Source organism: Meriones unguiculatus, chromosome 11 (genome assembly GCF_030254825.1).
Source record: "Meriones unguiculatus strain TT.TT164.6M chromosome 11, Bangor_MerUng_6.1, whole genome shotgun sequence".
Lineage (NCBI taxonomy): Eukaryota > Metazoa > Chordata > Mammalia > Rodentia > Muridae > Meriones > Meriones unguiculatus.
In genome coordinates this window covers 83,072,771-83,087,059 of record NC_083359.1, presented here as the reverse complement: position 1 = coordinate 83,087,059, position 14,289 = coordinate 83,072,771, and the positions used below count along the sequence as shown (strand labels likewise).

Below are 14,289 nucleotides of genomic sequence, written 5' to 3'. Positions count from 1 at the left end.
TTGAGGAAGCACTATTCCTAATAGTCTGAGATAGCACCAGATTGATTTCCAAAGTGGTTGTGTAAGTTTACATTCCCACCAGCAGTAGAGGAGGGTTTCCCTTTCTCCATAGCTTTATTTGTAATAGCCAGAAGCTGGAAACAGCCCAGATGCCTCTCAATTGAGGAATGGATACAGAAATTGTGCTACATCTACACAGTGGAATATTACTCAGCAATAAAAAACAAGGAAATCATGATATTTGCAGGTAAATGGTGGGAACTAGAAAAGATCATCCTGAGTGAGGTATCCCAGAAGCAGAAAGACTATACATAGAGTATATACTCACCCATAAGTGTATATTAGACATATAATATAAACATACTAAAATCTGTACACCTAGAGAAGCTAATCAGGAAGGAGGACTCTGGTTAAGATACTCAATCCCCATTCAGAAAGGCAAAGAGGATGGACATCGGAGAAGAGAGAAAACAAGCAACAGGACAAGCTCTACCCTGCAGGGTATCAAAGCAGATGCTGAGACTCGTAGCCAAACTTTGGGCAGAATGCAGGAAATCTTATGAAAGAAGTGGGACATAGTAAGACCTGGAGAGACAGGAGCTCCACAAGGAAAGGAACAGATTCAAAAAATCTGGGCAGTGATCTTTTCTGAGACTGATACTCCAGCCAAGGACCACTCATGGAGATGGCCTGGAACCCCTGCACAGAGGTTGCCCATGGCAGTTCAGTGTCCAAATGGGTTCCATAGTAAGGGAGACAGGGACTGTCTCTGACATGAACTGATTGGCCTGCTCTTTGATCACCTCCCCCTGAGGGGGAAGCAACCTTACCAGGCCACAGAGGAAAACAATGCAGCCAGTCCTGATGAGACCTGATGGAAGGGAAGGGGAGGAGGACCTCCCTTATCAGTGGACTGGGAGAGGGACACAGGTAGGGAAGAGGGAGGGTGAGATTGGGAGGGGAGGAGGGAGGAAGGTGCAGGGGGGAATGCAAAGTGAATAAACTAATAAATAAAAATAATTTTAAAAAAGATAGAAAGAAAAAACTACTGTCTTAAACTGTTATTCTTACAATAAAGAACGACTTAATCACAGTGAAGCAGCTGTCTTTACTCTTTCTGAAGTCTACTTTAACTGCATAGAAGAACCCAGTAAAAAAAGTTCCTAAGGAACTGTTAACCCAGCAATTTAGGTTTCCCCCTCTGGTAAGAAATAACTAGTGAAAAAGATGGCTTTCATCAATGTGAAAGTGAAATAAATTGAAAGAGCAATTTAAAATACCAACCACATTTTTAAAAATTTCTATTAGTTTGGGAATGTTCTGTTCTTTTTAGTAGATTTTCATTTAAACTTCCTAACTTACATTTCAGAGCTTTATACTATTCGTAGGACCAACTTATGTCTGTCTGTGGTGTTTCCTAGAAACACAGGAGGTCAGTGTTCCGTAGTTTGGAATCTTACAAGAACTTATTTTAATTTTCGCAATGGAATCAGATCAAGAGTGAGTAAGGTTTGGTTGTCAAATATCACACCCATAAGTAAAAGTAGGCAAACATTAAAATATTTCTCCTTTTGCGCTCTTTAAGTATAAAATAAGAAATTAAAGTGTGGCAGCTAGTTCTGTACTAAAGTTACTTGTTCTCAGCTATTAGCCAAATATAGTACCCAAGGCCTTAGACTGTGAGGTTGGGCTAATAGTCAAAGGAATGACATTTTAATTAAATGTGTAATTAACTCCTGAACAAATTAATATCCCAGAAAGGTTGTTGGAGATAACACAACTATCCAATTCAGAATAATTCTGCCAAGTTAAGTTCGTGTAAGCCACTTTGCTTTCCATTGTAAGAAGATCTTTGCAGCATCTGTTATTTAAAAGATTTACAGGACATTGACATGATGATACACACAGTGCTTTACAAAGTAGTTCCATTTGTAGAAAGTGCATTACAATTTGATTTTGTTTTTTATTAGAGCTCTTAATTGGTGAGAGAAACTTTATTACCTGGAATTCTGAGTGTGTATATGTTACTATCTTTTTTTTTGGGGGGGGGGTGTCTTTATTATCTCAGCCAAGTGAATTTTTATAATTACTATTTACCAGAGTCAGTTCTCTAAACAGATACTATTAATGAACATATTAAGTTTTTGTTTTGTTTTTGTAATGCACGAATGGTTAAACCATTTGAGTAGGTAAGTAAATTATTATGCTTAAGAAAAAAATAATGTGCTCTTTCTCAAATACAGCTCCTCTCAGACAGTGCTAGTGTACTTTTGGTGATTTTTAAAATTTTCATTTCAGAACTTTGAAATACTCTGTAATGACATTCTGCCTTTATTTAGCCTTTTATTCAGTATTGACGTTGAGGTTTGTCTTTGTTATTGCTTGCTATAGTTATTCTGTTAAAATTATTCACTTGAGTATTCAGGCTTCTGATTTTTTTATACTGGAAGTAGTGCCACACTATGCCGTCAACCACATTTTTGAAAACCACATACATGCATTTTTACTGACATTGCATATAGGTGTGAAATTAGTGGGTATGTACATCTTGCTAATAGTGTGTTTTAGCAAGATATTCTATCCTTAGCAATCTGATAGATTCCCCATGCTACATTAGATATACTATCCTTTGCCCAGAATATCACACTATAACCTCCATCAGATTGGTGTTTATTTGTCTCTCTGATTTTCTTCGCTTTTCATGACTATTTTTATGATTGCATTTTCTTTTTTTAATTTATTATTTATTACAATTTATTCACTTTATATCCCAGCTGTAGTCCTTCTCTCATCTTCTCCTATTTTCACCCTACCTCCCTTTTCTACCCCTATCCTCTTCCCCTAGTCCACTGATAGGGGAGGTCCTCTTCCCCTTCCATCTGATTCTAGCCTATCAGGTCTCATCAGGACTGGCTGCATTGTCTTCCTCTGTGGCCTAGTGAGGGTGCACCTCCCCCCTTCCATGGGGAGGTGATCAAAGAACCAGCCACTGAATTCATGTCAGAGACAGACCCTGTTTCCCTTACTAGGGAACCCACTTGGACACTGAGCTTCCTATGGGCTACATCTGGGCAGGGGTCTAGGTCCTCTCCATACATGGTCCTTGATTGGAGTATCAGTTTCTGCAGGCCCCCCTGGGCCCAGGTGTTTTGGCTCTGTTGTTCTCCTTGTGGAGTTCCTGTCCCCTCCACAGGTCTTTCTGTCTCCCCCTTCTTCCATAAGATTCTCTGCATTCTGCCCAAAGCTTGGCTATGAGTCTCAGCATCTACTTTGATACCCTGCTGGGTAGAGTCTTTCAGAGGCCTTCTGTGGTAGGCTCTTGTCCTGTTCCCTGTCTTCTTTTTGTTAAATTTATTGCTTCTATTCCTTCTGCTGCCTATTGATTTTCAATTATTCTTTACAGTCATTCGTTGGTTGAATGTATTGTAAATACTTCACTCTTAACTTGTTTCATGCAGCTGTTGTCTTAATTTTGCTTTTAACTTTTATAATACCAGTATATCAAGGTTTCAAAAATGCATTCTATATATCCATTTTTTTGTTAAATCCTTTTTCTAGCATGAAATATTAAATGAACATTTTGAGAATCTACTTTAAAATTTTTGTGCATATGATACTTGTTACTGATTTTGTAAAGACTGTACATATAAAATTACTCCTTTGATAAGTGGATGTGTACATCTTAGAGTTATTTTCAGGTGGTTATATTGCAAGTTCTCTCTATATTATATAATTTCCTTTTTGAATGAGTAATGATTTGATTAGGATATAGTATTCTACTTGTTTTATTTTTAAAATAAGATGATCTATATTACTAATATGTCAAGGAATATATTTTGTAGTGCTTGAAGTTTCAGTTCTTTGATGTGAGCTTGAATTTTTAAGTAAATCAATATTTCATCTTAAAATTAAACTTTTATTTAGTGTTACAGAAATATTTATGTTTGCCTTCATTATTAATTTTTTAAAAAGATTAAAGTCTAATTTTTTTGGGGGCATATCTTTCAGAGTTCTGATTATACAAAACCAGGAGAAACTGACCCTACATCTGTCACGGGTCCAAAAGATCCAGAAGATATACCAACATTTGATGAGTGGAAGAAGAAAGTTATGGAAGTAGAAAAAGAAAAAAGTAAGGAAGCATAGAGATTTTATTAAATTTAAAAATTTTTTCAATTATTTGAGGAGGTGGTTTAAATATGCTTTTTCTTTTTAAATGATAAAATAAAATTTCTAAAAACTTCATCAGAGAGATTTACCACATTACTGCTGATTACCTGCCATTTGCTGGTAGTGTATAGTTTTAATCTTAAATTTCATTTTTAGAGATTTACTGCTGATAGTAAAATAAGAAAGACTAATGATACCATTCCCAATTTATGGAGCAAAATCTTGGACATGGAAAGTTCTGTCAGAAAGCTTTAAACTTTTTGTGTAATTATTCTGGGTTAAGAATATTTGATGTTGGAGTTAGAAGTAGAAAGAATAAAACATAAAAACTATAAGGCTGTATTCTCATGGAAAAAATCTTTGTTTCTAGTTTGTCAGTTTTGAGATAGCTCAAGGCCAACATAGGTTACATAGATTCTAACTGTGAGTACAGGCTGGCTTCAAACTCATAGCATTCCTCTTTGCATGGCATTTCAAATACTGGGATTATAAGTAGGGGCCACTATGCCTTGCTTGATTTCTCATGTATGTTAAAACTGTAATTTTAAAAGTTCAAACCTGTTCCTTTCTGGAAAGTAGCCTGTTACTTTTGAGATCATTGTGTTGCTGGGGGTGGCAGGAATTCTCAATCGTAATCATCATATATATGTTTATAATAATGTTTGTCTACAGGTCAGTCACTGCATCCATCTTCTAATGGAGGTCCACATGCCACAAAAAAGGTCCAGAAAAATAGAAATAATTATGCCTCAGTAGAATGTGGTGCCAAAATTTTGGCAGCTAATCCAGAAGCCAAGGTATTTAAATTGTTTTAAAAGAAAATATAAGAAACTAGTGGCTTTGTTAACAGCAAACATTAGTATGATGGTAACTATTTTAATGTGAGTTTTTTTTTTTTTTTTACTTTACCAGTTAATACAAGATTATGCTTTTAACTTTAGTATCAGCTTTTAGTTGATAACATTATACCTTTAAAAATCATTTAATAAACTATATGCAGCCTTTAAAAGCTCATGAAAAGTATATCTATATTATATATATATAATATATATAACAAGCATTGTAAATTTTAAAAGGACAGATTGATGCAAGGCTAATTTAATACGATAGCTTAACTAGTAAATTTTAACCATTTAGTTTATTTTTCTCCACAAGTATTTTATCTGAGGTGTATTTTAAAAGTCTAAAACTATAGGAATGCCACAAAATTTTAGAATTGAAATATTATTAAACTGCTTTTCATTATTTTTTTTGCCTCTTGAAATAGAGCACATCTGCTATTCTTATAGAAAATATGGACCTTTATATGTTGAATCCATGCAGCACTAAAATTTGGTAAGTAATGTAAAATTTTACAAAGTATATTTTATGTGCGTATATCTTTATTGGGGTAAGATTATTATATATGTGTAATTTAATTAACAGTTATGATTGATTAGTATTGATAATACTCCCAAATTGAGAACAAAATGCTTTTCTTTTTGAGGAGGTAACAGAAATGCTAATAGTGACAGGCCTGGTCAAAACTAATATTGGAGGGGTTTTCTACAAAGAGATACATAAAGAAAAAAATGTATAGAAGAGGTAATTTCTGGGCTGAATCTTGAAGGACACATATGAAATTGCAGATGATGGAGGCACTATGCTTTAAAAGGATCATATGGCATGGATGGCATGTAGAAGCAATTTAGTTGTGACAAAAAGTTATAATTAGAATAGTGAGATGATGAGGCCAGAGCGTTCGTCTAGCTACAATCAAACCATCTGGTGCTGTTTGTACTCAGCCTGACAATGTGCATGAATCTCTTTCATCACAGGCACACACGCATTTGCTTGTGTGTGGGTGTACATGTTTGCTTTTGTGGATGGAGGCCTGAATTGTCTTCTTTGATCACTCTCCACTTTATATATTGAGGCAGGGTCTCTCAGTTGAACCCAAAGTTTGCTGATTCCATTAGTCTAGTTAGCTGCCTGGTCCCAGGGAAATTTTGGGGGATTACTGGAAGCTATTGCTCACACTGAACTTTTACCTGAGTGCTGGGGATCTAAACAATTATTCTCAAACTTGCCTAGCAAGCTTTGTTTTAAAGAAAGGTCGGCTAGCATTTATTTTAAATAAAGAAAATATCTTTCTTTGAAAAAAAAAGTGTAATATCCACTTATGAGTATATACCATGTATGTCTTTCTTCTGGGATACCTCACGCAGGATGCTCTTTTCTAGTTCCCACCATTTGCCTGCAGATTAAATGATTTCCTTGTTTTTAATTGCTAAGTGGTATTCCATTGTGTAAATGTACCACAATTTCTGTATTCATTCTTCAACTGAGGGGCATCTGGGTTGTTTCCAGCTTCTGGCTACCACAAATAAAGCTGCTATGAACATGGTTGAGCAAATGTCATTGTTGTATACTTGAACATCTTTTGGATGTATGCCTAGGAGTGGTATAGCTGGATCTTTAGACATATATTATAGGATAAGCATACTAAAATATGTACACCTAAAGAAGCTAATCAAGAAAGAGGACTCTGGGTAAGATGCTCAATCCCTATTCAGGCAAAGGGTAAGAGGGAGAAAACAGGGAACAGGACAGGAGGGTTCCCCTTTCCCCACATCCTTTTCCAGCATGTGTTTTCACTTGAGTTTTTGATCTTAGCCATTCTGATGGGTGTAAGGTGAAATCTCAGGGTTGTTTTGATTTACCTGATGACTAAGGATGTTAAGCAGTTCTTTGTTTCTTTACCATTTGATATTCCTCTATTGAGAATTCTCTGTTTAGCTCTGTACCCCATTTTTTAATTGGGTTACTTGATTTGTTGCTGCTTAACTTCTTGAGTTCTTTATATGTACTGGATATTAGATATCTGTCAGATATAGGGTTGGTGCAGAGCCTTTCCCAGTTTATAGGCAGTTGTTTTGGTGACAGTGTTCTTTGCTTTACAGAAGATTTCAGTTTCATGAGGTCCCATTTATTGATTGTTGCTCTTAGAGCCTGTGCTGTTGGTGTTCTGTTCAGGAAGTTGTCTCCTATACCAATGAGTTCAAGGTTCTTCCCCACTTTTTTCTTTTAACAGATTTAGTGTGTCTGGTTTTATGTTTGAGGTCTTTGATCCACTTGGACTTTAGTTTTGTGCAGGGTGATAAAATAGGAGGTATTTGCATGTTCCTTATTGTAGACATCTAGTTAGACCAGCACCATTTGTTGAATATGCTGTCTTTCTTCCTTTATATGGTTTTGGCTTCTTTGTTAAAAATCAAGTATTGTAGGTGTGTGGGTTTATTTCTGGATCTTCTATTCGACTCCATTGGTCCACCAGCCTGTTGCTATGCCAGTACCATGCAGTTTTTATTACTGTTGTTCTGTAATACAGCTTGAGATCAGGGATGGAGATATCTCCAGACAATCTACTGTTTTACAGGATTGTTTTAGCCATTCTGGGCTTTTTATTTTTCCATATGAAATTGAGAATTGTTCTTTCAAGTTCTGTAAAGAATTGTGTTGGTATTTTGATGGGAATTGCTTTGAATCTGTAGAGTGCTTTTGGCAGGATAGCACAACTTACCAAACTTATGGAACACAATGAAAGCAGTACTAAGAGGAAAGTTCATAGCACTAAGTGCCTCCAGGAAGAAGCTTGAGACATCTCCTACAAGCAACTTAATTGCACACCTAAAAGCCTTAGGAAAAAAAAAAAGGAAGCAGATGCACCCAAAAGGAGTGCATTGGAAATAATCAAACTCAGAGCTGAAATTAATGAATTAGAATAAAGAAAACAATGTAAAGAATCAATGACACCAAGAGCTGGTTCTTTGAGAAAAATCAACAAGGTAGTAAAATCATTCTTTTAAGGAAGGTACTTTTAAGAATATCATAGCAAGCTGGCCATGGTGCTGCGTGCCTCTAATCCTAGCCCTCAGAGAAACAAAACAGCAGGACTGCTGTTAAGTTTGAGGCTAGCCTGTTCTACAAAGCAAGTCCAGGACAGCCAGGCATACACAGAGGAACCCTGTCAAGTGAAACAAAACAGACAGTTAGCGAATATCAATGTTCCCTCTCGCTAGATTATGCTTGTCCTGACCAAGACATTTTCACCAATGGGTAAGTTAGGTTATTAATCCTAGTCCTGTGATACATTTTAGTAACTAGTGGATGTCCAGTTGATTGCAGGTGTTTAATATGAATGGTATTATTGGTTTATGTAAATAATTGTCTTGTTTTCTTTCTGAAGGTTTGTTATTGAACTTTGTGAGCCAATTCAAGTGAAACAGTTTGATATTGCAAATTATGAGTTATTTTCTTCTACTCCCAAAGACTTTCTAGTTTCTATCAGTGACAGGTAAATTTTTAAACTTTTTTCTATAGAGTCCATAGAATTTCAGAGTAAAAATTAAGCCAATTTGTTGTTTTCCTTTGTTTAAGTTTTTATTTAGAATATCAGTTTGTGATAACATTTTATCATTTATCACATTTATCATTGTGATAACATTTAATTTTAATTATGGTTTCTTGTTAATCAGTTATTTTACTTCGCTCTTGAAATGCTTAAACATCACAACTATGCTGTTACTCCCTAATAAACTGAAGACATAGATAAGGGATTAGCTTGCTTAAGTCCCATGATTTGTTATTTGGAAGAAACACAATTCCAATCTAGAACTGTGTGACTTCACAGCTCCTTTAATCATTACACTTACTACTTTCAGACAGTTCTTTAAAACTTACTCAAAGTGTGCGTGTATAAGTGCTTCATTTTACATCACAGGGTACAGTTTTGGTGACCTGTTAAAACTCTTTTTACTTGCATGATTATGGAAGAAGTAATAATGTAAGAAATTTTTAGGAAGAAAACTATTTTCTGTTCCTGGAAACCAAAATTTAACATTTTTAGCATTTTAATACATTCTTTTTAGCCTTTCATGTATAGTTTTTTTTTTTTTATTCCACTAACACGAGTATCTTTTGATTTTTTTGTATCTGAGAATATTTTGTCCTTTAAGGAAAGCAATTTTTTTCTTTTTTATTTATTATTATTTTTTTTTTACACTTTATTCACTTTGTATCACTCCATAAGCCCCTCCTTCTTCCCCTCCCAGTCCCACCCTCCCTTCCCCTTCATCATGCATGCCCCTCCCCAAGTCCACTGATAGGGGAGATCCTCCTCTCCTTCTTTCTGATCTTAGTCTACCAGATCACATCCGGAGTGGCTACAATTTTAATTAGAATTTAATTTTCTCCTACAATGATGGTGTTTTTTTGCTGCTTAGTATGCCAGTATCTTGCCCTAGAAGTTACTGTTACTTGGCTGTGCTGCTGTCATTGATGTCAGAGTCCCAGTGTTCCTCTGCCTCACAGTCATCTCTGTATCTGTAATAGCTTTTCAAGCCAGTTCTCAAAATATCTTGAGAATTCCACCTGCTATTATGAATACTAACCTTTTTTTTTTTTTTTTTTTTTTTCAGATTGCTCCCCCTAGTATTGTATCTTAGGTGGTCATATCTGGCTCTGAAAGTTAAAGTGTGCATTTTTTAAAGATGAGAAGAGAGAACTCATTAATTTGGGCTGTTTAAATGTTACAAACAATAACAGGATTAGAGTTTGAATACTAGATTTCCTTGTAAAGGAATTAGCTATGAAGATGTCTGTTTAAATACAATAAAGTAATTTTTTCTGGCCTGCTTTCTACTAGTGCTGTATTCATGCATTTCCTTATCACTTCCGCCATCACTGCTTGTATGTAACAGCCTTTTTCTTCTTTCTCCCAGTATTTCATGATTACTTTTGTTCCCTATACCCTCAAAGTTGCTTTGCACCTGCTTTTGTCTTTCCTTGTCTTCTGTTTGTTAATGTGATTTTTTCCCAAGTAATCTTTTCTAGTGGAGTGGAACTCAAGGGCCTGTTTTGTTTAAATGGAAAGAAAAACAGTGTATGATAAAATTATTTTATATTTTTTAGATATCCCACAAATAAATGGATTAAGCTGGGTACTTTCCATGGTAGAGATGAGCGGAACGTCCAAAGTTTCCCTCTGGATGAACAGATGTATGCAAAATATGTGAAGGTAATCTTTATACATATAGTACTGTGTACTGTAGTGAAGATAATCTCGTTATTCACCTGCTCATTTACAAATTAGGGAAACTAAGAGGAAATTCATAGCATAATACTAATTAATGAAATACTTTCTAGGCTATTTTGTTCTATAGACAACCATTATTCTGGCATTTTTGTATTCTTGGTAATCTAGACTAAACCATTTATTTATGGCTTTAATAAAATTCCAAGTTACAAGTCTTGTTTTGGGTTTTTTTTTTTTTATTTTAAGGCAGAGTCTCATGCGGCCCACCCTGGCCTACCTCCCCAGGTACAGCGCCTCTGGGTGGGACGTGCAGTCCTGCAGCACTGTGCCCAGCATGCTGTAGAGTCTGTAAATTGTCATTCACCCCGTATTGTGTTTTTTTCGAAACCTACAATATTGCTGCCATTGGAATCTTTTAAGTAGGTTTGATTATTTTTTAATTTGTTAAAATCTTAGTCTTAGATGATTGATTCAATTTTAATATCCATCTGTTTATGGCTTCCTCTTTTATATTTAAATGAAACATTATGCCCATTTAGCAGTTTCAGATAAAAATTTAGATACATTAAATATTCCCATTCTTTACGTTGCCAGCTGTCAGTCTTGAATTTAATTTAAATATCTATGGAAGTTTCTGTGTCTCTTTCCTGACCCCTTTTTTCCTTAATAGAAAATAATGGACATTTCTTAAAGTACCATGCTGTTAATAATAAGACCTTTTGGAATTGCAGAATTTCTAATTTCTGTGCTTTCTTCTTTAAAATATAAGAACTTACAGCTATTTGATTTTGCCTTCTGGAATTTTACTCTCTCTTTTTAAAGCATGAATTAAATTGATTTCTACAGATGGGTAAACTTGTAGTATTCCTAATTTCAATACAAAAGTGCTAGATTCTATATTGAAAATGCAGTTGATATTTTCAGTGTAAAAATTGCCATGTAAAACTTCCTGCTTATTTGTTTAATGGAGAGAAACTATAGAATGTTTATGAATTGCTTTATTTGAAAAAACCCTTTTTAGTAGAGACAAGTCTAAAAGCCATTTGCTTGTGATTCTTACAGTGATGAATACTATATATACACACAAATTCTTACCTGGATGTCTGCTCCCCTAAAGGAACTAAATACAAATATGCAAATTACTTTTTAAAACTTGCATTTCGTAAGTGGAACATCTTTTAGTTGTGTTAGTTTTATATGAAATAATAGAATACCAGAGTTTATACTTTCCCTGTAATACATTGGATCCAATATTTTACAACCACAAAATAGTAAACTAATTTATTAATATATACATTTACCTGTAGATATATGCACTTTACATGGCTGTAATATTTAATGTAAGACATGGTTTCTAGAAACCATTGGTTTTAGAATCTGTTTTTATGAGATAGAAAACAATAACAATGAACTTAAAGATTATTTCACTGTTATTAGCTTAACGCTAATCCATTAAAAGTATTTAGATTGTGCTTTTCAGTTGTTATGGTAAAAACTGGAAATTGTGGCTTTTTTTCTGCAAAGAATTAAGAGTACTACAATGTTATCTGTCACTGTGTGTTGCTTCTGTACTTCATACATGGGGGTTGCAGATACTTGTTACTTGTGGCATGTGATCCAGACTTTGCAACTGATTCCTTTTTCTTTTCCTTTTTCTTGCTTCAGATGTTCATCAAGTACATAAAGGTTAGCAACCTTCTCTTTTGCAATATTGAATAACAGAGCATGGCATATTAATACATTACAAAGAAAACCAATCCCAAAGCTTTAGAAGTATTGATTTTGGGAGAAACGGATGTATTTTTAGAAATGCTGTAATGAGAAGACTGAGTGTATTAACCTTGCAGGTGCCCTGCTGCCTTCCCAGTTCATGTGCTTTTATTTTTCAGGTTGAGTTAGTGTCACATTTTGGATCAGAGCACTTCTGTCCTTTAAGCCTAATAAGGTAATACAAAACAAAATAATTTCTGTGTTTTTACAAGTGATACAGAAAATCATAATGTTTTTAAAGTATAGAGAGAATTTTTGCTTATGTCAAATTAATGATATTAAGCCTCCATTTGAATGTGTTAAAATACCAAGATAGTTTGAAAAATAAACTTCATTTTTTAAAATGTTTTGGTTTACTTTATTGTATTGATAATACATAGAAGCACAGATTGATAGAAAAATCGGTCATTATATTTCTAAATGCTTTAAGTTACTTTTATATTTTAATGGAAGTAGTGGATGAAGAAATGTTAAAAATATTTATGTTGAAGTACAAAAGCTAGTGGATCATAAAACAATACCAGAATTAATATTTGTGATTTGCTCTTGTGAAGAGATGAGCCTTAGTAACTTCTATTTTAATGAAAACCTGTAATGAAATTGTCACTAGGGTTTTTGGTACTAGCATGGTGGAAGAGTATGAAGAAATTGCTGACTCCCAGTATCAGTCAGAACGTCAGGAACTATTTGATGAGGACTATGGTGAGTGATTTTAAGCAGGTGACTCTTAGGATTTCTTCTTCTTCTTCTTCTTCTTCTTCTTCTTCTTCTTCTTCTTCTTCTTCTTCTTCTTCTTCTTCTGCTTCTGCTGCTTCTGCTTCTTCTTCTTCTTCTTCTTCTTCTTCTTCTGCTTCTGCTGCTTCTGCTTCTTCTTCTTCTTCTTCTTCTTCTTCTTCTTCTTCTTCTTGTAATCTAGGAGTAAAGGATGAGTCATGGATGGCTTAAATCAACAATTATGGTCAGTTTATATTTTATTGTTTTTAACTCTAGTAGCAAACTTTTCCTTAAATATGCATCTTTTTGTGTGAATACTTTGTAATGTACATTGTTTCCCAAACCCATCTGTGAGTTCTTTGTAACTGGAGCTCTCTTTTGTAACACTAGTGCTACAAATTATAAGTGTATCCCAATTCTGGGCCTGAGCTCTCTTAAACTCATAAGATATAAAAACCAAAAAAGTAAGTGTTGATTCCTCTGACTTGCCTTGAGCCTTGGAGCAAGCCCATGAAGTCTTGAGTCTTTTAGAAGCCCCTTTGAGTCAGAAGGGAAAGTTTTATCCTCTGGTTGCTTTGATAAAAATGATGTAAACCATACTTTAAGAATTTAAGTTTCATTTTGTCATTTTCCTACAAAAAATACAAAGGCATTTGCTAAAAGGTACGTTTAATATTTTTGGTTAGCATTAACATTTTCCTTGATTTATGCCTTTTAAAGGCTTCTGAACCTCTTTATGTAAACATGTTTTAGGTTTATAATTAATACTTATTATACAGTGTTTTTGTATGTCAGTTGACTTACAAAATACAGGAACTTTTAAACAGTTATTAAAACTAGTTTTAATCAAAATTATTTTTATCTTCCTTAAAACAGATTATCCCCTGGATTATAATACTGTGGAAGATAAATCTTCAAAAAATCTTCTTGGTTCTGCTACAAGTGAGTATTTGGGGTTCCTTATTTATGCATTAAAGTCTGAGCCCTTCTTGCTCTCCTGCTGACAGGTTATTTGTTGTAGTGTAGTTTAGGATGCTACTACTTTCAATATTGACCTGTGTTAGTTTTGAAAGATATTTATGTGGAAATGGAATATTGTAGGCAAAAAAGAAGAAATTGTAGGCATTGGATTTAATCAGATTTGAGGAGTATGATCTCTTTGTAGTGAAGACAGGCCTGTGTGTTTCTTGAGGAAAAATTATTAAGGAAGCAGCACATGAGTAAATTTGTTGTGAATGAAGACTTGGTGATCTGTGCATATACCTAGTTTTCTATTTAGCAGTAAAATATCAAAGCTATTTCTAGCATGCAGTAATAGTTTAATAGTAATAATACAATATACTCGTCAGTGAAAAAGTGCCTAACATACCTACTTGGTGGTGTAGTTTGTTGTTGGCTGCCTAGAGATACTTACAGAAAAATTCTGCCCAACTGAAAGATTATTTTTGCTGGTAATATGAAACTTAACATAAGCATTTTCTTTGCATTTAGTAATTAATAATAAGATAACTAGAGGTCATACCAGTGTGACTATAAATTTTCTGTCACCAAAAATGGAG

At 34.4% G+C, this 14,289-nt stretch overlaps 1 protein-coding gene across 5 annotated transcripts in view; it reads left to right on the top strand.

Moving 5' to 3' along the window:
• Window positions 1–14,289, top strand: part of Suco (SUN domain containing ossification factor) — a 57,631-nt gene that overhangs the window by 18,154 nt on the left and 25,188 nt on the right. For 4 of the 5 annotated variants that reach the window (XR_009584611.1, XR_009584612.1, XM_021650779.2 and 1 more), the window contains exons 7-15: window positions 4,009–4,132; window positions 4,843–4,967; window positions 5,438–5,505; window positions 8,399–8,506; window positions 10,123–10,228; window positions 11,912–11,932; window positions 12,136–12,191; window positions 12,627–12,718; window positions 13,607–13,672. Coding sequence is in view for 3 of the 5 variants with exons in the window: in XM_021650779.2 (XP_021506454.1) it covers window positions 4,009–4,132; window positions 4,843–4,967; window positions 5,438–5,505; window positions 8,399–8,506; window positions 10,123–10,228; window positions 11,912–11,932; window positions 12,136–12,191; window positions 12,627–12,718; window positions 13,607–13,672 (766 nt within the window). In the remaining 2 variants the exon portion in view is untranslated. The remainder of the gene's footprint in view (window positions 1–4,008; window positions 4,133–4,842; window positions 4,968–5,437; window positions 5,506–8,398; window positions 8,507–10,122; window positions 10,229–11,911; window positions 11,933–12,135; window positions 12,192–12,626; window positions 12,719–13,606; window positions 13,673–14,289) is intronic. The other variant, XM_021650781.2, reaches the window with a different exon arrangement.